Raw genomic sequence first — 23,891 nt, forward strand, 5'->3', positions numbered from 1 at the left:
TCCGGGATGAAATGGACAACTTCCTAGAGAGATACTAGGTACCAAAATTAAATCAGGATCAGATTACTGATCTAAACAGTCCCATTTATTCTAAAGAAATAGAAGCAGTCGTCAATAGTCTCCCAACCAAAAAAACCCAAGGACCAGATAGGTTTAGTGCAGAGTTCTATCAGACATTCAAAGAAGACCTAATTCCAATTCTCCTCAAACTATTCCACAAAATAGAAACAGAAGGAACTCTACCCAATTCATTCTATGAAGCCACAATTACTCTGATACCTAAACCACACAAAGATCCAACAAAGAAAGAGAACTTCAGACCAATTTCTCTTATGAATATCGATGCAAAAATACTCAATCAAATCCTAGCAAACCGAATCCAAGAACACATCAAAACGATCATCTCTCATGACCAAGTAGGCTTGATCCTAGGGATGCAATGAAGTTTTAATATACAGAAATTCATCAACGTAATTCACTATATAAACAAACTCAAAGACAAAAACCACATGATCATCTCGTTAGATGCTGAGAAAGCATTTGACAAAATTCAGCACCCATTCATGAAAGTCTTGGAAAGATCAGGAACCCAAGGCCCATCCCTAAACATAATAAAAGCAATCCACAGCAAACCAGTAGCCAACATCAAACTAAATGGAGAGAAACTCAAAGCAATCCTACTAACTTCAGGACACTGCCCACTTTCTCCCTACCTATTCAATATAGTACTTGAAGTCCTAGCCAGAGCAATTCGACAACAAAAGGAGATCAAGGGGATACATTGGAAAGGAAGAAATTAAAATATCACTATTTGCAGATGATATGATAGTATACATAAGTGACCCTAAAAATTCCACCAGAGAACTCCTAAGCCTGAGAAACAACTTCAGTGCAGTATCTGGATATAAAATTAACTCAAATAAATCAGTGGCCTTTCTCTACACAAAGGATAAATGGACTGAGAAAGAAATTAGGGAAACAACACCCTTCAAAATAGTCACAAATAATATAAAATACCTTGGTGTGACTCTAACCAAGGAAGTGAAAGATCTGTATGATAAAAAGTTCAAGTCTCTGAAGAAAGAAATTGAAGATCTCAGAAGATCAAAAGATCTCCCATCCTCATGGATTGGCAGGATTAATATAGTCAAAATGGCTATCCTGCCAAAAGCAATCTACAGATTCAATGCAATCCCCATCATAATTCCAACTCAATTCTTAACTGAGTTAGAAAGGGCAATTTGCAAATTCATCTGGAATAATAAAAAAACCTAGGATAGCAAAAACTATTCTCAACAATAAAAGAACCTCTGAGGAAATCACCATGCCTGACCTCAAGCTGTACTACAGAGCAACTGTGATAAAAACTTAATGGTATTGGTACAGTGACAGACAGGCAGATAAATGGAATAGAATGGAAGACCCAGAAATGAATCCGCACTCCTATTGTCACTTCATCTTTGACAAGGGAGCTCTAACCATCTAGTGGAAAAAAGACAGCATTTTCAACAAATGGTGTTGGCTCAACAAGCAGTTATCATGCAGAAGAATGCTAATTGATCCATTCTTATCTCCTTGTACAAAGCTCAAGTCTACGTGGATCAAAGTCCTCCACATAAAACCAGAGACACTGAAATTAATAGAGGACAAAGTGGGGAAAAGCCTCGAAGATATGGGCAAAGAGGGAAAGTTTCTAAACAGAATAGCAATGGCTTTTGCTGTAATATCAAGAATTGACAAATGGGACCTCATGAAATTACAAAACTTCTGTAAGGCAAAAGACACTGTCAATAAAACAAAAAGGCCACCAACAGATTGAGAAAGGATTTTTACCAATCCTAAATCAGATAGGGGACTAATATCCAATATATACAAAGAGCCCAAGAAGCTGGACTTCAGAAATTCAAATAACCCCATTAAAAATGGGGTACAGAGCTAAACAAAGAATTCTCAAGTGTCGAATACTGAATGGCTTAGAAGCACCTGAAAAAATGTTGAATATCCTTAATCATCAGGGAAATGCAAATCAAAACAACCCTGAGATTCCTCCTTTCTCCAGTCAGAATGTCTAAAATAAAAAATGACAGAAGATGCTGGCGAGGATGTGGATAAAGAGGAACATTCCTCAATTGCTGATGGGATTGCAAGCTTGTACAACCACTCTGGAAATCATTCTGGTGGTTCCTCAGAAAATTGGACATAGTACTACCAGAATATCCAGCAATACCTCTCTTGAGCATATACCCAGGAGATGTTCCAACTGGTAATTAAGGACACATGCTCCACTGTGTTCATAGCAGCCTTATTTATAATAGCCAGAAGTTGGAAACAACTAAGATGTCCCTCAACAGACGAATGGATACAGATATTGTGGTACATTTATACAATGGAGTACTACTCAGTTATTAAAAACAATGAATTCATGAAATTCTTGAGCAAATGGATGTATCTGGAGGATATCATCCTTAGTGAGGTAACCCAATCACAAAAGAAGTCACTTGATATGCACTCACTGATAAGTGGATATTAGCCCAGAAACTTAGAATTCCCAAGATACAATTTGCAAAACAAAAGAAAATCAAGAAGAGGGAAGACTAAAGTGTGGATGCTTCATTCCTCAGAATAGGGAGCAAAACACCCATGTAAGGAGTTACAGAAACAAAGTTTGGTGCTAAGATGAAAGGATGGACCATCCAGAGACTAACCCACCCAGGGATCAATCCCATAATCAGCCATCAAACCCAGACACTATTGCATATGCCATCAAGATTTTGCTGATATAGCTACCTTGAGTGAGGCTATACCAGTGCCTGGCAAATACAGAAGTGGATACTCACAGTCATCTATAGGATGAAACACAGGTCCCCCAATGGAGGAGCTAGAGAAAGTACTCAAGGAGCTGAAAGGGTCTGCAACCCTATAGGTGGAACAACAATATGAACTAACTAGTACCCCCAGAGCTCATGTCTCTAGCTGCATATGTAGCAGAAGATGGCCTAGTTGGCCATCATTGGGAAGAGAGTCCCCTTAGTCTTGCAAACTTTATATGCCCCAGTACAGGGGAACGCCAGGAAAAAGAAGTGGGAGTGAGTGGGTAGGGGAGAATGGTGCGGCGAGGGTATAGAGAACTTTCGGGATGGCATTTGAAATGTAAATAAAGAAAATATCTAATTAAAAGAAATTTTAAATCCAAAAAAAAAAAAAAGCCTTAGCGCTCACATGTCAGTTCATAACTGTTAGTTAACTTTAGTCCCAGTGGACCTGACATCCTTCTCTGGTCTCCACATATACATCCAGGTAAAAGACCTATATACATAGCATAAATAAATAAATAAATTTAAAAAATAAAGGTGGGCTAAGAAATTGAACAGACATATGAATTACCAGTGGATATACTGAAAAATGTTTAGTGTCACTAATCGTAGCCAAAATGTCAATAAAAACTACAATTACATATTTCGTATACTTCTTAGGATGACTGTTGCAAAAGAAGCAAGTGTTTCATTTATGTGGAGTATATAGTAATCTGTATTGTAGATAAGGGTGAAGGGTGTAAAGCAGTGTAGTCTCTGCAGAAAAAAATATGCAGTTTTCTTTTAGAAATTAAGAATGAAATTGCCAGGTGAGACAACAATCTGTCTTCTCAATATTCAATCAAAAGAATTAAAATCTCTATTTTTAAGCACTATTAAGGCTTCCTATTAGGCACAGTATTCATTACAACAACCAAAACTTAAAAAAACATCCAATGCCCATTAACAGATGAATCGATGAAAAAACTGTCGTCTGTTTATACAAGGGAATATCACTTAATCTTAAAGCAGAAGGAAAGTGCAATACACTACAGAATAATTCATAGTCCCCGGGGACACCAAACAAAGTGAAATAAGCCCATCACAGAAGAGCCAGTGCTGCATGACTCCAGGTAATATGAGTTCTTTAAAATAGACAAGTGCACAAGCCCAGCAAGTGAAACTGTGGGCCCTGAGCTTGAGGGAAGGGAAAGTATTTTATACCTTTCCTAGACCATGGGCATACATTCTCAGCTAGGAAGAATTAATACATTTTATAGATATGTTACCATATAACTTTTCTGTAGTTAACCATGCTTTCTTATACACTTAAAATTGGTTAGACAGGTAGAGCACATGTGATGGTCTTAGCATGATAAAATAAGAACTCTAAAAAGATTTGTTATTCATTTATTTGATATGGGTAGGGTAGTATGATGTGAATGCCAATCTTCTGAGTTTTAAGAACTAGTCAAAAGAGATCCCTCCCCTGGGTTAGTTATAGAACACTGCAAACATTTCTTTTTTCAGGGTTCTCTGAGACTGCCCATTTGTAGAAAATGTCTTAGTCCAAGATGTCAGGAAAGTCATTGATAACAAAGTTATTTAAATTTAGGACATAAATTGACTACAGTTAGTCATCTATGAGAAAAGTCATGGAGCAGGACATACAGAATGATTTACAGTTGAGTAAGGATAAAGTTGTGGAAGATTATATTATCATTTAACTATGTCACACTGATGATTTGATCATTGTATGAACAATTTTTAAACACTTTAGCATGAAGTCAACAAATATCTATTTACCTTTCCCTGTATTCTAGACTTGAGTTATTAAATATGCATATAAGAAGTCACATACAGATCAACAACTATGAGCAAAATGCTAATGGGAAGACGAAGGTGAATGACCTTCATTCTCCCAGATGCACTCTGGGACACTTTAATTGTTGGCTGGCTGCTTATACTATTCATCAGCCACTGTACTTTCTTACAGCCTAAATGAGCAGTGTGTTTATAGAGTAGATGAAAGTATGCATCCTATTTCTTAACTAGCTGGAATTGGGCCATTTGAGGTTCTAGATTTCCAAGTGTGGGTCCTCAGGCTTAGCTTTGTAGTGAAGAGGGATGACCAATGGAATCCTTAAGCCCACCATGAAAAGATCTTGCCTTTTAACCAGGAAAGTGCAGGCCCAATTTAAGGTCATTGTAAGTGTCAATCATGGCTAGGATAATCTGACAGTCAGAATGCCAGTGTGCATGGCAGGGACATTAAAGTGTCAGTATTAGTTTGATTATTCTATTGAAAATCATAAATGTTAGTAGGCAATGAAGAATTGGGGGGAGTATCTGTCCACAAGTACCGTTCATATCTCATCTTCTAAAACAAACTTACAAGGTGTGGAAAATAAATATGATTTCATTAACAAAAATGATATTTCATATCTGTTGGGTGCATAGCTGTACAATAAATTCTTCTGATAAATGTATCATCTCTGAAAAGAAATATGAAACGGGGACCACAGAATACAGCCATATTTTAGAAGTACCAATTCTAAGTTACAGCTAAGTGATGTCATTTGCTTTTGAGAATCATTCAATTAAAAACAAATTAAACCCATGGGTAATTAAAAATATTTCATCCATATACTTGTATATAATCATAGGCACATTTTATTTCACTGTCTCAAAAGGTAAGTACTTGTAAATTCTCTGTCCCACTAGATTGTCAGTAAGATTGTCCAAAATAAGTGAAGTAATTAACTTGTAATTTTAAGGGAAGTAAGTTATTTTGGGCTGTATCCCAAATGATCAAAACTCACTTAAAACTGGCTTTGCTGTGCAGTAACAATTCCTTGGAGCCCCTCTTGGGTGTTGTGGTAGATTTGTCACTGACTGGCTTTTCAAGGATATAGGAATACTTAAATTTCCTAGGTGTTGCAGAAGTAACTATTTGTCTTGAGGAAGGTGTAGATGATTGATACATTTTTGCTGTTTCTTTAGAGTTTGAACTGTGCTCAGTATTGTCTTTATTCACACTTATAAACACAGGAATCCAGTGTGGTATGTATGTTCTCCTTTATACAGGTGGGAAACAGGAGGTTAAAAGTACTTGTCATTTGCCTGTTTCCATGCACTAGGAGAAGTACAAATTGGTCCTTGGTTTGTGTGGCTTCTCACTCCATTGTATTTCTGTATATAGCTTGTATATAGTGGAGAAGAGTCATGTGAAAATTTTCAAAATGTCTAGTAAGTTTACAACAGAGTGATAATAAAAATTGTTCTGAGCCTTTCTATCTTGAACATAGTACTGATTTTTTTTAATATATTCTAACATGTCATTTAAAAAAAAGATGTCCAAGTTAGTCCTATTGTTATTAATAACACAATGACACAAAAGGTGGCTGCACTTACTGGAGAAAAGAACAATGGGGCAGAGGCTTGTTTGCAATGGGTATGGGAGCACTAAGAGTTAGCCCTGGCATAAATATTTAAGTTTTTGTTATTAAAATTAATATCACTATGGATTACCCATGTATATAGTTCCTATACATACCTGGAACAAACTTGTTTTTATCACATGCAAGTAGGAACTTCATAGTTGGATCCTAAAGTAATTGAATTTCCTATTACAATACCTTATGGAATTTTAAAGAAAACTTACAAAGCATTCTATGACTATGATATAATTGCCATTTTATAATGTAATTATAAGACTATATTTAGGTACATACATTAACTACAGGGTCATTTCAGTCAGTGACTCTCCTCTGGTTCTGGTTCCAGTAGGCACCATTGAGTGAATGAATGGAGACTGAAAATGACACCATGGTGACAGAATTCATTATTTTGGGACTAACAGATAGTGCTACACTACGTGCTATCTTATTTGTGTTCTTTCTACCGGTTTATATAGTGACTGTAGTGGGAAATATCAGTATAATCCTCCTAATTCGGAGCAGCCCACAGCTTCACACCCCCATGTACTTGTTCCTCAGCCATCTAGCCTTTGTGGACATTGGCTACTCCACATCAGTCACACCTATAATGCTCATCAGTTTCTTAAGAGAAGAAACTACTATCCCTCTCGCTGGCTGTGCAGCCCAGCTTGGCTCTGATGTAGCTTTTGGAACTACCGAGTGCTTCCTGCTGGCCACCATGGCTTATGACCGCTATGTGGCCATCTGCTCACCCCTGCTCTACTCCACTCAAATGTCCCCAGCAATCTGCTGCTTCCTGCTCGGGGCATCCTATTTGGGTGGATGCATGAATGCTTCATCATTCACAGGCTGTTTTGTGAACCTAAACTTCTGTGGCCCCAACAAAGTCAACCATTTTTTCTGTGATCTCTTCCCACTTGTGAAACTGTCTTGTGGCCATGCTTATATTGCTGAAATATCTCCATCCATCTCTTCTGCCTCCGTCCTTGTGAGCACGCTCTCTACGATCATTGTGTCTTACATTTACATCCTGCACTCAATCCTAAGGATGCGCTCTGCTGAGGGAAGGAACAAGGCTTTTTCCACCTGCACGTCCCACCTTACTGCAGTCACTTTGTTTTACGGGACAGTTCTGTTTGTGTATGTGATGCCCAAGTCCAGCTATTCAGCTGACCAAGTCAAAGTGGCCTCTGTGGTCTACACAGTGGTGATCCCCATGTTGAACCCTCTGATCTATAGTTTGAGGAACAAGGAGGTGAAGGAGGCAATGAAAAAATTAATGGCGAGAACACATTGGTTCCCTTGAAGTAAATCAAAAGGAAAAAAAAAAACAAGGCTAATAAAATCAGTAATTTGAGGAACATTGGTGCTTGATATTTTCATGTTATTTACCCTAAACATTTAGATAGAGAGAAGCTCCTATAAATACAGAAATTTGACCTCTTTCCACTTGGGAAGCTCTCTTGTGGTCATGCTTATATTGCTGAAATATCTACATCCATTTCTTCTGCATTTTATTTGTGGTTTTTCTATAGTTTCTATAGTGACTGTAGTGGGAAATATCAGCATAATCCTCTTAATTATAAGCAACCCACAGCTTCTCCAACATACCTGTTTTTCAGCCATCTAACTTTTGTGGGCATTGTCTATTCCACATTGGTCACACCCATCATGGTTGTCCATTTCTTAGGAGAAAAATAGCCCACCTGATTATATTCTCTGATTCATAATCTCACTGGCTGCTTATTTCCATTTACAAGTTTAAAAGTGCCATTTACATTAATATCTGCTACATTTAAATGAAATGTGGACTTTTTAAAAGGTAAGAATACTTCACAGGATAGTTTATGACTCTGAATATTCCTTATTGGCCAATTTTGTAATGTTATTTAAATAGACATATTTCAAAGATCAAATGTCTTTCAATCTCCTATTTAGAATAACATTTGGGAATGAAATTTCCAGTAGACATATAAAAAATTGTATATCTGACAAGTTAGGTATTCATCACCCTCTAGAGGTTTTTCCCTTACATGATAAAACACTCTTTTAACTCCAGGAAACAGTGAGAATTATGTCTCAGAAAAAAAAAAACTCTGTTTATTTTTATTTAATTTGATTCAGAATGAAAAAAAAAAACAAAAACAAAAACCAAACAAACAAACAAACAAAAAAACAGCCCATGATCCTGCCATTTTACCTTTGTAAGATCTAAATCAGATAACAGAGGAGATTGAATGACTCTTAGTCTAGATCTGATAACTGATATCTCCATACATAGGTATTAGAGTGGAATTGGGTATAGACTTTGCACTGGAGGATAATAATGCTTACACAATTCATGATCAGTATCTGTGTGGCAATCTCTCCCTTTAACTCTTCTAACTGATTTCTGATTAATATTTTAGTGAATATACTTTTTAAAATTAACACATTTGTAATGTTGGAAAAACCCTGAGAAGATTATGAAAAACACATTTCATAAGCTGACCTCTCGTTCTTGGATCCTTCATTAGGTAGACTGAGCAGATGTCCTTGTCTGCTGGTAGCAGATTTCTCTGTTTATGGTTCTGAAATTTGTTCATTTACATTTCTCTGCTTGTCTCATAATGGACACATGCTTTCACCAATGCAATACTTTTAGGGCAGACCCCTGCACAGACCTATGTGGGCTGGGTACTCCAGGGTTTGACTTCATCCCGGGGAAAAGATTATTTCAATGTTATGGTGGGAGTCCGAACTCTGCTGCCTGAAGATTTTCATTCTCTGGCTATCCTCATCTTTACTTCCACTTGGCCCTTCAGGAAGGTAATATAACTCTTTCTCCAAATGGAATCTTCCTTAGAGGACAGACAAATTTTTCTCCAAGACTCTCAAATCCAGTGCACCTTATTGAATTGGCTATATCTCTTCTTAATATTCTTTTTTCATCTCCTTTTTTTTTTGAGACAGGGTTTCTCTGTATAGCTCTGGCTGTCCTGTAACTCACTTTGTAGACCAGGCTGTCCTCGAACTCAGAAATCCTCCTGTCTCTGCCTCCTGAGTGCTGGGATTAAAGGCATGTGCCACCATGTCCAGCTTTTCATCTCCTTTCTTAATACACATCATCTCTTTGTAAAATGTTATCTTTTATTTTTTTTTCATTGTACCAGACAGAAACAACTTAAGGGAGGAAAGACATCTTTTGTTTCATAGTTCTATCATGGTGGGAAAGCATGGCCCGTGGGGTGTCTCATGACTTATCACAATGTGGTAAGGCAGGAAGCAGAGAGTTTGGGGCACAAGTAGGACCTAATATCACCTTTAAGTCATGCCCCTTTTAATAGGCCACAGACCTGAGGCTTATTCCATAGTCTTTTCCCCAGATACAATCCCACGAACCAGAGGGTAAGTATTCAAACATAAATCTGAGAACATGGGAGGAGATGGGTCATGACATTTTACATACAGACTATAATATAGGCATTGTATTCTCATAGACATGGATGTACCTTACTGAATGCCCTTCTAAATGGTCAGTCTACCTCTTTCTTTTTCCTTCATTCAAAAGGTTGCTATGTGACATATTTACCTGTGGGTTTTTTTTTTTTTTTGGTTTGGAAGTTTAAATGTTCCCTTACTGATTCATACAGAGGTATGTCTCATGTGTTTCAATGCTAAAGAATTCAGGCTTAATTCATCCAGGTGTAAAGTGTGTGGGTAGAACTCTCATTGATATAGTCCTTTTGGGCGATGAGTTAGATTCATGTTCTGCTCTCTTGTTCTGAAGATACATGAAAGAACAAAGCATTACCTGCACAAACAGAGTAAGTGATGCTAGAACATTAAATTTATATGAATGATCACATGGTATCATATTTGGTTTGGTTTGTTTTGGTGCTGGAGACTGCCAAAGGTTTGTGGGGGCTAGGTAAACACTCTACTACAACTAACCCCTTACCCTGTTTTATACCCTGAGATCCTTACCTTGTACCACAGGGCAGATATTCAGGTCTTTTTCCTCAAAACTATGACTTTACCCATTATCTTACTATAGGGCCCAAAGCAGCTGAGAGTGCTGAAGGTGTGCATGCTCCCAAGAGAAAAGGTAATGAAGACTAGGGTACAGTTTGAAAATGAATTGTGTCTTTATAAAATATACACGGAAGACTTCTAATTCCCAGGGTCATTGAATGTGACTTTACTTGGAAACAAATTCATTGCAGATAAAATTTTTTAGGAAGATAGCCTACTGGAATAAATTGGGACCCGAGTAAACTAAGACTAGGGAACTAGTACAAAAGGGAAATTTTGGATGCAAACACTGCAAAAAGCAAAACACTATTAAAAAGATGACACAGATCTGGATGCTGCTGCTATGTGCCAATGAATGTCAAAAATAGCCTTAAATGTGAGACAAATTCTCCCTCAGAACTATGAGAGGAAACACCCTAATGATGCTTGATCTTGGACTCCAAGCCTCCAGAACTGCAAGACATGCATCTATATTGCTTAAGACATCCAACTTATGACATTTGGCTATAGTAGTGCTAGCAAGCAAATGCAACTGCATATATAGTTTGCTCTTAAGTTTCACTATCTGGTAATTTAATCCTGGAAGAGAGGGTAATGGAGGCTTGGAGAGTACCAGGAACACATGATAATAGATGCCTTCTTAAATGAGAAAAGACAAAATAATAAGTATCAGTAGCAATAAAAGGTATTTCACCCAAATAGACTGAGTCGATAAATAAGATTCAATGATAATGATTCTACTCTCATCGAAAGCAATCCAAAATTCTCATAGGTGCGTGTGTGTGTGTGTGTGTGTGTGTGTGTGTGTGTGTGTGTGTAGTCTCCACTTATTATTTGTAAGATTCCTAGTTATAAGACAGGGATTCAAACTGGGAAAGATTTTAAATTTTTACCTGTATTTTTTTAAAAAAAGTTTTCTTGTCTATATATTTCATTAAAGTTTCCCTCCTCTGAAATGGACTTGAACTTAGGAACCATAAAATTTCTCAAATTTGAAAATACAGCAGTGAGTTGATGCTTAAAAGTCTAAGGAAAATGGATCAATATGTGGTGTTCACAAAAATCATTGTATATTTTACTTGAAGTAACAGTTATAGGAGTATATGTACTAGTAAATAAATGACCAGCCTTATGTTCACATTTGTGTATATGATCATTTGAGTAAAGCTTTGTGCAAGAGGGCTGTTGGTTTCCCCTCATTTTAACCTTACTCTACAAACTTTTTGACAATGATGTCACATACTCATCCATACAAGCCATATAAAAAACAACTGCTGACTATTTCTCAAGACTGCTGCCTACTCTCTCTTAAACCCTACCTACTTTACTGTATATGCATTATAGCTTTTGCAATCCGTTGCTATCTTCAGTTGCCTCTTCTCTTTTAAACCCCACCTATTTTACTGTATATACATAACCTTCACTTAGGTTTCATTTCTCAGAGTCAGCTTTACTCCTTTCTCTCTCTTTTCCCTCCCTTTCATCCTTCTCTTTCTCTCTCCCTTCCTTCCTTCTTTCTCTCTCTCTCTCTCTCTCTCTCTCTCTCTCTCTCTCTCTCTCTCTCTCTCTGCAATGCTTGAATTATTTTCATTTGGCTGCACCTATGCCATGCCCAATCATGTTTTAATTATTGAATGATGGACAACAAAGATAAACATTACAGACAGGACATAAGCATATCTTACTCTAAAATCCATTTTATTTTGTAGTCCAAGAAATTGAAACATCTAGTTACTACCTTTGAGGAAATGAGAATGCTATGCCCAAACAGGTCAGTCACACAGGAAAGCAGCTGGTATCTCTTTATATACAGTTTAACACTTAAATTTCAAATACTTTTCCAACAACTGCCAGTAGCAAGGAAGTTTCGACTATTGATTGCAGTTGAGGACTATGTCTTCCTAGACTAACCTAAAGTCTTCCTGAACTAAAGATATTCTAAATAAAATATTATGACATTATAGTTTTACTCTCTCCTCAATGACTTAAAATTACAAAACTTTGATAAGTAAAGTACAAAAATCTAAAATCTGTACTCAGCCTTTCAGCTTATTTTTGCCCAGCCAGTTGCTGTGCATTTTGAAAAACTCAAATTTGTTAATAGAAAATGACTCTGAAAATTTCAAAGTCAAGTCTCTAGTTTCTTGCACTCTTGAATCTTGCTCTCAGAATTTTTTAACTACAATACAATCTCTGGCATATACACATAACTCCATTTACACAGCCTGGCACACTGCTATAAGGTTCAAGAACCTATGTTTTTGAGAATTCTATAATTCTTACATACTTAGAAAGTCCTCAGTTGCAAAAATTACAAAATCTCCATCAGAAAAACTTCTACAGCTGATAAATACTTTCAGAAAAAGTAACAATACAAAATCAGTGTACAAAACTCAGTAGCCTTACTATGTACAAATTAAACATGGATTGATATAGAAATCAGAGAAATAATACTATTCCCAATAATCTCAAAAAAATATAGCTTAAAGTAATTCTAACAAAACAAGTAAAAGACCTGAAAAGCTATTGAATGAAAGAAGCCAATGTTGTCTATTTTAATTAGTGGATATTAATTCAATATCCACTAAAATGAAATATAAAGTGGACCTAGTGCCAATATTTACCTGATATAATTTATCATATATTCTAATAATTATAAAATAAAGGGGTAGCAACTCTCACAAAAAAAGACAAGTCAGATTGACTCCTTGAAAACTGTGTTCATGAGAAGTGAAAAAGTTTCACCAGAGATAATGGTCCTTGGGGATTTGAGTCAGTGCAAATTCCATGATTCTTCAGAGACTGTGCTCAATAGTAAATAATCATTGTGGGCGGCAGCTAGGAAGTTATAAAATTGTCTTATAATTATCCAGACTTCATGCTTTACAATAAATCCTTATTTCAAAAGGTGAATGTCCTGGCTTCCCTGTAAAATGTATGTATGTGCACACATATGCACACACACACATGCACACACACAAACACACAAGTCAGGTGTGATCAAGATAAACATTAACTGAAACAACATACTTTAAATCCAAACCCTAAGAAGACTGGAAACCCACATGGTCTCTAATGGAATGTAAGCTTAGCACTCAAGGGGAAAAAATGCTGATAAGTTCACTAGTTTTGGCATTGGTTGGTGATTTCATAACAAATATCTCATTGAAATACAGATTTTGCTTACTGACTAAATTCTCTAACATCACAGGCTTAAGATAATGAAGGAGCTAGAGAAAGTACCCAAGGAGCTGAAGGGGTTTGCAGCCCTATAGGAGGACCAACAATATGAACTAACTAGTACCCTCAGAGCTCTCTGGGACTAAACCAGCAATTTAAGAGAACACATGGTGGGACTCATGGCTCCAGCTGCATATGTAGCAGAGGATGGCCTAGTTGATCATCAATGGGAGGAGAGGCCCTTGGTTTTGTGAAGGTTCTGTGCCCCAGTAAAGGGGAATGACAGGGCCAGAAAGTGGGAATGGGCAGGTTGGGGCGTAGGGTGAAGTGGAGGAGATAGGGGAGTTTTGGAGAAGAAATTAGGAAAGAGGATAACATTTGAAAAGTAAATAAACCAAAAATAAAATAAAATAAAATAAAATAAAATAAAATAAAAAGAGAGAGCAAAATTAGGAAAATGACATCCTTCACATTAGTCACAAACAATGTAAAATACCTTGGGGTTGCTCTAAAGAAGCAAGTGATAGATATGTATGACAAGAATTCAAGTCTCTGAAAAAAGAAATTAAAGGGACCCATGGTTCCAGTGGCATATGTAGTAGATGGCCTTGTTGGACATCAACGGGAGGAGATGCCCTTGGTCCTGTGAAGGCTGGATATCCCAGTGTAGGGCAATGCCAGGCTGGTGGGGTGGGAGTGGGTGGAATCTGGGAGGAAGGATGGGATATGGATTTTCCAGGCTGGGGTGAGTGGTGGGATCTGGAAATAGGATAACATTTGAAATATAAGTAAATAAAATATCCATTAAAAAAAAAAGCTGTGAGGGACAGCAATTCCACTTCCCCAGTAAAGAAACCTGCTGCCCAACCTCAAGAAAGAAAGAAAGAAAGAAAGAAAGGAAGGAAGAAAGAAAGAAAGAAAGAAAGAAAGAAAGAAAGGGAAGGAGGGAGGGAGGGAGGAAGAAAGAAAGAAAGAAAGAAAGAAAGAAAGAAAGAAGGAAGGAAGGAAGGAAGGAAGGAAGGAAGGAAGGAAAGGAAGGAAGGAAGGAAGGAAGAAAGAAAGAAAGAAAGAAAGGAAGGAAGGAAGGAAGGAAGGAAGGGAGAGAGAGGGAGGGAGGGAGGGAGGGAGGGAGGGAGGGAGGGAGGGAGGGAGGGAGGGAGGGAGGGAGGGAGGGAGGGAGAGAGAAAGAAAGAAAGAAGGAAAGAAGGAAAGAAGGAAAGAAGGAAAGAAGGAAAGGAAGAAAGGAAGGAAGGAAGGAAGAAAGAAAGAAAAAAGAAAGAAAGAAAGAAAGAAAGAAAGAAAGAAAGAAAGAAAGAAAGAAAGAAAGAGCTAGAGAAAGTACCCAAGGAGCTAAAGGGGTCTGCAACCTTATAGGAGGAACAACAATATGAACTAAGCAGTATCCCCCAGAGATTGTGTCTCAAGTTGCATATGTAGCAGATGATTGCCTAGTCAGCCATCAATAGGAGGAGAGGCCCTTGGTCTTGTGAAGATTATTTGCCCCAGTATAGAGGAATGCCAGGGTCAGGAAGCAGGAGTGGGTGGGTTGGGGAGCAAAGCGGGGGTAGTTGGAGGGAAGGGTATAGGGGACTTTCAGAGAGGAAACTGGGAAAGGGGATAGCATTTGAAATGTAAATTAAGAAAATATCTAATAAAAAAAGTAAATTCTAAGGAACTGCTATAGCTTTCTTCTAGCTTATATTACTCTGAACAAAAAAGCTCAGTTTTTTTATTTACGTATTACTTCAGTAATGTATTCCAGGTTTTCTTTTGATTATCCTATGAATTGCATCACATAACCCAGCCCTTTGATTCTTAGGAGACAAGACCACATTTCCTTTCAATATTTCAAAAAGAACTCAGAGTTTTGTCCGCCTCTGTTAAGCACAGATGCTAAAATAGGTGGGTGGAACAATGTCCTGAAATTAACATTTTTACCACAACTGGGCCTGGATTCCCTGTATTCCAGGCTGACCAGGATCTCAGGAATTTGCCTGTCTTTGTTTCTGACAACCTGGCTCATAATGTAGCTGCCTCTGTTTCTTTGGATTAGTGAAGCTCCTTATACAGTGTATATTCTAATATTTTTTGCATAGTTGAAAAATTATATATTTTCTTTTTTATTGGATATTTTCTTTATTTTCATTTCAAACGTTTCCCCCTTTCCAGGTCTCCCCTTTGGAAACCCTCTACCCCATCCCTCTCCCTTGCCTTTTTGAGGATGCTCCCCCACAAACTCACCCCCTCCATCTTCCTGCCCTGGCATTCCCCTTCACTGGGGAATGGAACACCATCAGGCCCAAGGTCCTCTCTTCCCACAGATGTCCAACAAGGCCATCCTCTGCCACATATGCGGCCAGAGCCATGGGTCCCTCCATGTGTATTCTTTGGTTGGTGGTCCAGTCATTCCCCCCACCCCCCTGCCCCCGAGCTCCAGGGAGTCTGGCCTGTTAACACTGTTGCTCCCTCCATGGGGCTGTAAGCCCCCTCAGCTCCTTCACTCCCTTCTCCAACTCCTCCAGCTGGGATGCTACTCTATGCTCATTCCAATGATTAGTACAGTAGAAGATGAGGAAACTATATATTGAAAAATATTAGGAATCAGAACTGACCCTTAGATGGGGATCATTCAAAGAGGAAGTGTTGCCCTGACATCCATTGCCCAGATGAGGTGAATTGATGCTGTGATCCACACCATTGTCCTGTTGATGTTCTCAGATAAAGTAGGAAATAAAGGCTAATGTAAGTAAAAGTAAATCTGTTATTAACACCATGACCAATCCTATCAGGAACAGATACTGTCAGCAGAGAAATTTCTAAAGATCCCATAGACCACCTCTCTCTAATATCCTATTTTTTTTAAAACCATTTATTTCCTTCTCCTTTTATGTGTATGAGTGTTTTACATTTAATGATGTGCATCATATGCAAGCCATGTCACTTTAGAAGGCAAAAATGTTTACTGAATACCTTAGACCTGTAGTTTTAAATGGCTGTGTGTACAATATGGGTTCTGGTAACCCAGGTCCTCTGCAAGAGTAGTCTGTGCTCTTAAAAGGTTAGCCATCTTTCATGTCCAACAGATCTACTCTTAATTCTACCCTATATCATCTTGTTATGAATCTCTAGTCTGTCTCGACCACTTCTTTATGTTTTTATTGTTTAATTTAGTGTGTGTGTGTGTGTGTGTGTGTGTGTGTGTGTGTGTGTGTGTGTGTAAGAGTAAAACTTGTGTGAGAAGGTCCTCTGTTTTTACCATGTAGGTTCCTGGGGTCAAAACCTGATTATTGGGCATGCTGGCATTTATTTTTTCCAGTAAGCCTCTGCTTCTCACATTAACAACAGTCACGTTGGGAGCATTATGCCTACCTCTCCTAATAGCTTGTTTAAAATCTTTAGCACTTGACAAACATCTCAGAATATTGTGTACAATTTTAAGGTAGATCTGACTACATGAGACCTTAGAACTTTAGTCATGTTAGTGCAAATTACTGAACATAAAGTTAGACTCCCCATAAAATCTGAGTATATAGTTGTAATGTCAAAGTGTTCAAATGTTTTCTGTACTTTCCATTAGGTATTAGCAGAGCTTGGATATGTGAGAAATAATAAGTTAATGACCAGTAAGAGACATTAATTCAAGTGACAATGAAGATTACTATCTCATTCTTTACATGTTTGAGAATGGCTTATGAAGAGGACAGTGAAAAGCCATCAAACTCCGGTAATGTCTTCTGTCATGACAAGAAATTCTTTCTGGAATATTGTTTCAGAGCTTTGGAATTACTTTTCAGGTAGATACACAATAAGCACTGAGGCATTCATTCCATTGAGATGTTTTTATTGAGTATTTATGGTATTGTCAAAACAAACAGATACTAAAGATTTATAAATGAGTGAAACAATTCTCATGGAACTAATACTTCAACATAGAATACATTAGAGATGAATCAATCTTTTAAAACACAGAATGTGGTGGGAAAGAGTAAATGGAGCTGATATGGTTAGTAAAGGAAGCTGTGGCACAAGTGGGTGGTATGAACTTGTGTAGGCTACAGTGAAATTCCCATGATACAAGTGGTATTAGAGCATGAAACTAAAAAGTATTTGAGAAAAGAAGAGTATCTGGATTCTATTCTAAAGGAAATAGAAAGATTAAAATAGGTGTAGCCTAAAACAACCATGTTTTCAATTATATGTTGTATATACAATTTATCTTATGAACACTTCAAGTACTATATGCACCATCCAGGAAAGACAGGCTTACTACTGCTATAGTGGCACAAATATCATGGGAATAAACAACTTCCTTACTCGATCTAAGTCTAACTCCACAAGATGAATATCATACCTTATACCGCTACGAGAGCCAAAATCTGTGTTAGACAGGTCATAGACCCTAGGGAAGCCCCCATCACCATTATTCCCCTCAATGGACATAGTATCAAACCAATTTGCTATGACTTAATATTATACCAATACATTAGTACACCTTTGAACTCTCATTGTCACAGATTCCTTTTTTTTTTTTTTAAGGCTCTTTTTTTTTGCGTTTGTTTTTTGTTTTTTTTTTTTTTTGTGTTTTTTTTGTTTTGTTTTTTGTTTTTTTTTCGAGACAGGTTTTCTCTGTGTAGCCCTGGCTGTCCTGGAACTCACTTTGTAAACCAGGCTAGTCTCGAACTCAGAAATCCACCTGCCTCTGCCTCCCAAGTGCTGGGATCAAAGGCATGGGCCACCACTGCCCAGCACAGATTCTTTTTGTAATAGAAGGAGATTAGCATTACTTGCCAATGTGCAGAGAATTAGAGACTGGAAGGCTCAGCACTATAATGGGAGATATATATGTATATCACCTCTCTCTCTCTCTCTCTCTCTCTCTCTCTCTCTCTCTCTCTCTCTCACTCTCTCTCTCTCTCTCTCTCTCTGTGTATGTGTGTGTGTGTGTGTGTGTGTGTGTGTGACCTCTTTCTTTCCAAGGTTATGATAATTTTGGAGAGAGGGTGGAAAGATTTTAAGAGCCAGAGCTTGTAGATGACTAGGGATAAAAAAATGTTTTCAGGACACAGCAGAGTGAATTCAAATATGATCTTATGTTAGCTGTTTGCATGTACAATCTCAAACCAGACAAAATTTCAGCTTGGAGACAGGACAAGGGCATGAAGTTCACAGGTAGCTGAGGAGTTTTTGGCAACTGTAATCTTCTAGAAGAAGGAAACTTGTTTTTTCATAATGGCTTGGCCCCTGGTAAGAACAGCTATGCTTCAGTGGAAATGTAAATATATAAGTAATTACAGGTAGCAAAAGATGAATTTGATAAGAAAGAATAATTAGGTGTGTAGGAGAGGGAGTTATACTGAGAAGAATTGAGAGAGGAGCTGGACACAGTCAAATTTATTGCATAATGTTCTCAAAGACACTTCAAAATACACAAAGATAAATGTAATAGAATACAATAGCTATATATACTAGAAGTAAAAGGTGATGAAGACAAGTGGAATAACAAGAAAGTGAAGTGTTAAACCTCAGTTGACAGTCCCATTGGTCTTGGGTAATTGCTATTATTATTATTTTTTTTAAGTTGCCTACATTTTAATGCAATTTATTTATTCATTCTTTCACAACTTGGTACACACATAATATACTAAGGACTTTAAATTTTTTTATTTGAATAAATCTGTTATCATGAAAATATTTCAAGAATGATTGTTCTGAAGCAAGTGACAGCCTTACTATAATTGTAAGAGGAAGCATCGAAGGTAAGCATTTGAAAATGAAAATAATCTCATAAAAATCAATACATAATACCAAAACAATCAAAATGCAACAATATTTACATGAGTATTGTGTTACAGCGCACATCCATGTCTTCCTTGTTGTAAGTTTACAAAAACCTTGGGATATACAAAATGTTGAGTGCTACCATCCCACCCTCCACCGCCTCAGGAGGCTGCACAGAAAATGAGCCCTTCCACATAGGACCAAAGCAGTTCTGGAGCTGACTCACTTATAAACCACAAGACACCATGATCACATACAAACACAGAAGCGACATACCTGTTTTACCTTTCAACTGAACTGCGGTTCAATTACTTTAAGTAATTGTGGGTGTGTTTTCACAGACTGACAGTCCTAGCCTCTGAAACACTTCAGAGGTGAGCACATGTGAGCATGCTATTCTTTCATACAGCAAAAGCCAGCATTTTAATTAAAAATTTTTATTTCTGTGATCCAGAATCCCTAGAGTCCAAATAAGGAAAACTCAAAACACTACCAAATCATAGAACAAAACAGTATGTAAAAGAAGTCAAATAATCCTCATTTAGTAAATTTATTCCCATCAATCATCAGGTTTCTAATAAGATTACTTTTTTCCAAGTCTCAAGTTCTAATCAATTAATAACCCATTCTTTAAAATAGAATGAAAAACTATGACCAACAGAAGACACACAAGCATTTAGCACGTTGTCAAAATAAAAGGTCTTTGTTAAAAGCTGCTGACATTTCTGTCAGTAGTAACCATATGGAGGCCGCTGGTTGTGGCCATACTGTGTGTACTGTTGTTGATAGTAGGGCTCTGGTCTCTGCTGTGGGTAGTTGTTGTTACCCCATGACCGTCCATGCCACTGATTTGACCGATTGTCACTTGGCCATCCTCTGTTATCCCTACCTCTAAATTGTCTGTTGTCTTGCAGCCAGTTGCCTCTATTTCTTTGGTTACCACCAGCTCTGCTATTCCATTCCTCAACAATTGGAGGGGACTCAGGAGGGCGTTTCAAGTATTCCTGGTATTCTTTGTCATCTTTCGTGAATCTGCTTGCAAACATCTCTTCAAAATTTGGAATTTCTTCAGAAGTATCACTCATCTTGAAATTCTGTACAATTTTTAAGATCCTTCATGGGACGCGCTGGAGACCTCGGGCGTCCACACCGCCGCACCCCACCCCGCTCTCCAAGGTACAATTGCTATTATTATATTAACTTTTACAAAACAATATATTACTCTGAGAAAATATTTTCTTACCAAGCTGTCTCTTCAGAGCACCCTTAATCTCATTGTTTCTGAGGCTGTAGATGAGGGGGTTCAACATGGGGATCACCACCATGTAGAACACAGACACCACCTTGTTCTGGTCTGTAGAGTAATTTGACTTGGGCATCACATAAATGAATGTGACAGTTCCATAGAACAGAGTGACTGCTGTGAGGTGGGAGGTGCAGGTGGAGAAGGCTTTGTGGCGGCCCTCAGTGGAGCGCATCTTCAGGACAGTGATGAGGATATAGGTATAGGAGACGGCTATGACAAACACTGTAATCATAGTAATTAAGCCAGCAGAACATGAGGTAACAGCCACAGGGACACTGACATCAGAACAAGAGAGCTCAATCAAAGGATCGAAATCACAGAAAAAGTGATTGATTTTGTTTGGTCCACAGAAGAGCAAATTAAATATAGAAACAGTGACAAAGGAAGCATTTAGAGAACTCCCTATATAAGATCCTACAACCAACTTGACACAGACTTGTGTGGACATTTTGATGGAATAAAGCAGTGGGTTGCAGATTGCTACAAAGCGATCATAAGCCATGACAGCCAGAAGGAAGCATTCAAGTACTCCAAAGAAAGTAGCTGAGCCGAACTGTATAGAACATCCAATGTAGGAGATGGTATTATTCTCTGCCAGGAAGTTGATAAGCATATTGGGTGTGACAGAAGATGAGTAGCCTAAGTCAACAGAAGCCAAGTGGCTGAGGAAAAAGTACATAGGGTGATGGAGCTGGGAAGAGACTCTGATGAGAAGGATGGTGCTGAGGTTCCCAGACACAGTCACCAGGTAGATGCACAGGATGATGGTGAAGAGGATGACTTTAAGGACTGGGTCATCTGTTAAACCCACCAAAATGAACTCTGTCACTGCAGTGTGGTTCCCATCCTCCAGGAAAGCCATGGGACAGTGTAGCTGCTGCTAGATTGAGGCTGTGATGGATATATTACAGGGAGGCATTTATCATAGGTTACATGATTTCCTATAATACATAGTTGGAGACCATTACAAGTAAGCATATTATCCAAAAGGTGGAGAAACAATGGATGTTATACTCAAAGTTTTTATTGTTTTACATATCTGTACAAAATGTTCTTCAAATTATTCAATCAGAATAGCTAGAAATATGCTAAAAATAATAAATAACTTTTGATTATAGTTTTTATAATAAAACATAGTTAATTGTTAGTAAATATTTAAAATCATGCTACATTCAGGTAAGACGAGTTGGCAGGTAAACATTCTTGCCACCAAGCCTGATTTCTGACATCCAGAGTTTTACTCCTGCAACTCACAAGGTGGGAGAGAAGAAGTAACTCCTGGATGTTGTCTTTTGACACTCAGACCTATGCTTTTAGCTGCATCATTCTCTTCAGACAAATAAACAAATGAGTGAATACAAAATTTGTGATTCCTTTCAAAGTAGTCATTTATTTATTATAGCAAAGGAATAAAAAGTAAAATTATAGAATTATATAATGAAGTCTGAAATTATTGCTAAATTTATGGAATGCTTATGAAATGCCCAGAATAGAATTTAAAAAAATGTATTCATTTTTAATTTATAATTTTATTTCCATGAAATATCAGTTAGTTATTTTTTGTTGTTGTTACTGTTTTTTTCTTTTCAAGGCATGGTGTAATCCTGGCTTTCAATATGTAGACCAGGCTGGCCTTGAACAAACACATAAACATATATACAAAATTGCACTCACAGTCACATGTGTGTGTATATATACATATATACCCAGACACATCATGCACATGCACACACACACACACACCACATGTATATATAAAGTAACATGATGTGAAATTCAGAGATTGTTCTCAAGATATGCTCACTAACTGTACTTGCAGAGGGCCTGTGTTTGATTCTTAATATCCACATTGTTTTTCACAGCAATTTGTTTTTACAGTTCTTGGGACTCAGTACCCTGTTCTGGTCCTCACCGAAACTAGACATTCACATGGTGCATGTATGTACAGCAGGCAGCACTCATATATGCTAAGTGAAAGTAACAAATTTTAAAAGAGTATTAGATATAAACACCAGCTGATTGAACTCTGTCTGTTGCTCTTAGTAAGCACATTGTAAGTGAGTGGTGGCAATGCTGTTCAGATCAGGGAAAGACAAAAGGATAATATTTCAGCTTCCCCATGTACATAGAAAGGTGCATTGCTGGTGATGTTGATCTCATAGTTTGTAAAACTGAATAAAGTTTTCACAAAATTTACAAGTAGAGCTTATTGTTATAAACTCATTGGATATTTAAAATTCTTTCAAATAGACCAATATTCTCTAAAGTTATTTTAAATATCAACTTTATCATCATGCCAAATATAAATATTTAACACACTATTAGTTACTATTAGTTTAGACACAGTAGCTCCTTATCTAGAGTCACAGTGTTTTCTAACTAGAATATGATGGAATGAATTCACACTGTTCAATACTCAACCTAAGATGTTAAATTATTTATCACGCTTACCCAATAAAAGGCAGATTGACTGTCATCCCTCACATTCTACACTTACATCTACAGAGATATCTATGAGGCTGGCACATTCTGTCCATAAACAAAGCAGGTCTTTACACAGGATATCCCCTGACAGTAAGCCAGCAAAGCACTTCAAAGCTAGTGAACGTCTTATCCTTTTGGTGAATGGTACAGCTATGAAGAACTTACTTATGGATGGATAAATAAGGAATCTATGAAAACTTCATTCTATGCCTGATCATGTTGAACAATTTATTAATAAAATACAAGGTGATTGTGTGAAAGTTTGTTTTTTCCTTCTGTTATATAACTGCATAATCCCATCTGACATGTTTCAACACCATGGTTTATAAATACAGTACATGTCAAGGAAGAAAATCCATGTACCAACAAAGTAAAAACCTTACCTCTTGAAATATGATTTCATTTCAAATTAAGATATTCACAGTTGCTATGATTTTATAGCTGCAAAGCTGTTCCCTGCTGTCATTGTTTGTCACTAAGGATAAGTCCCTGCAGAGGCTCTAAATTCCAGTATGAATTCAAAGCATCTGGAATCATTACTGCTTTCCTGATGAGTACTGAGCAGTTCATTTAAAACAAACACAATTAATTTTCAGGGAGTCCATAAATTTCAAGCAATCTCTTGTTTTTCAATTTGTGTGCGTATTAGTGCACATTATCTCAGTGATTATGGAACATACATGATAACAAATTATCTTAGGTAAATACTCCTGCAATTTGATATTTGTTTCAGGTTAGGTCAAGTTAGAAAATATTGAACTGACCACTAAAATGAACTATATTGGCTTCTTTCATTTAGTGTGCATATGTTCTTGGTTTACTCTTTTCATTGTGGTTGTTTAATATAATCTATTAGGTACTTGGTGAGTATAGGCAGGAATGAGGTGTTTAGTTGAG

The 23,891-nt window shown here is 37.4% G+C and overlaps 2 protein-coding genes and 1 pseudogene across 2 annotated transcripts; 1 reads left to right on the forward strand and 2 right to left on the reverse strand.

The window, feature by feature from the left end:
* Positions 1-6,599: 6,599 nt before the first annotated feature.
* Olfr481 (olfactory receptor 481) lies at positions 6,600-7,538 on the forward strand. The gene has a single exon (NM_146925.1). The coding sequence runs from the start codon at positions 6,600-6,602 to the stop codon at positions 7,536-7,538; it is 939 nt and encodes a 312-aa protein (NP_667136.1).
* A 12,117-nt stretch (positions 7,539-19,655) lies between these two features.
* Gm4199 lies at positions 19,656-20,346 on the reverse strand (annotated as a pseudogene).
* A 54-nt stretch (positions 20,347-20,400) lies between these two features.
* Olfr482 (olfactory receptor 482) lies at positions 20,401-21,372 on the reverse strand. The gene has a single exon (NM_146733.1). The coding sequence runs from the start codon at positions 21,370-21,372 to the stop codon at positions 20,401-20,403; it is 972 nt and encodes a 323-aa protein (NP_666944.1).
* Between the last annotated feature and the right edge of the window lie 2,519 nt (positions 21,373-23,891).

Source organism: Mus musculus, chromosome 7, assembly GCF_000001635.26.
Source record: "Mus musculus strain C57BL/6J chromosome 7, GRCm38.p6 C57BL/6J".
Lineage (NCBI taxonomy): Eukaryota > Metazoa > Chordata > Mammalia > Rodentia > Muridae > Mus > Mus musculus.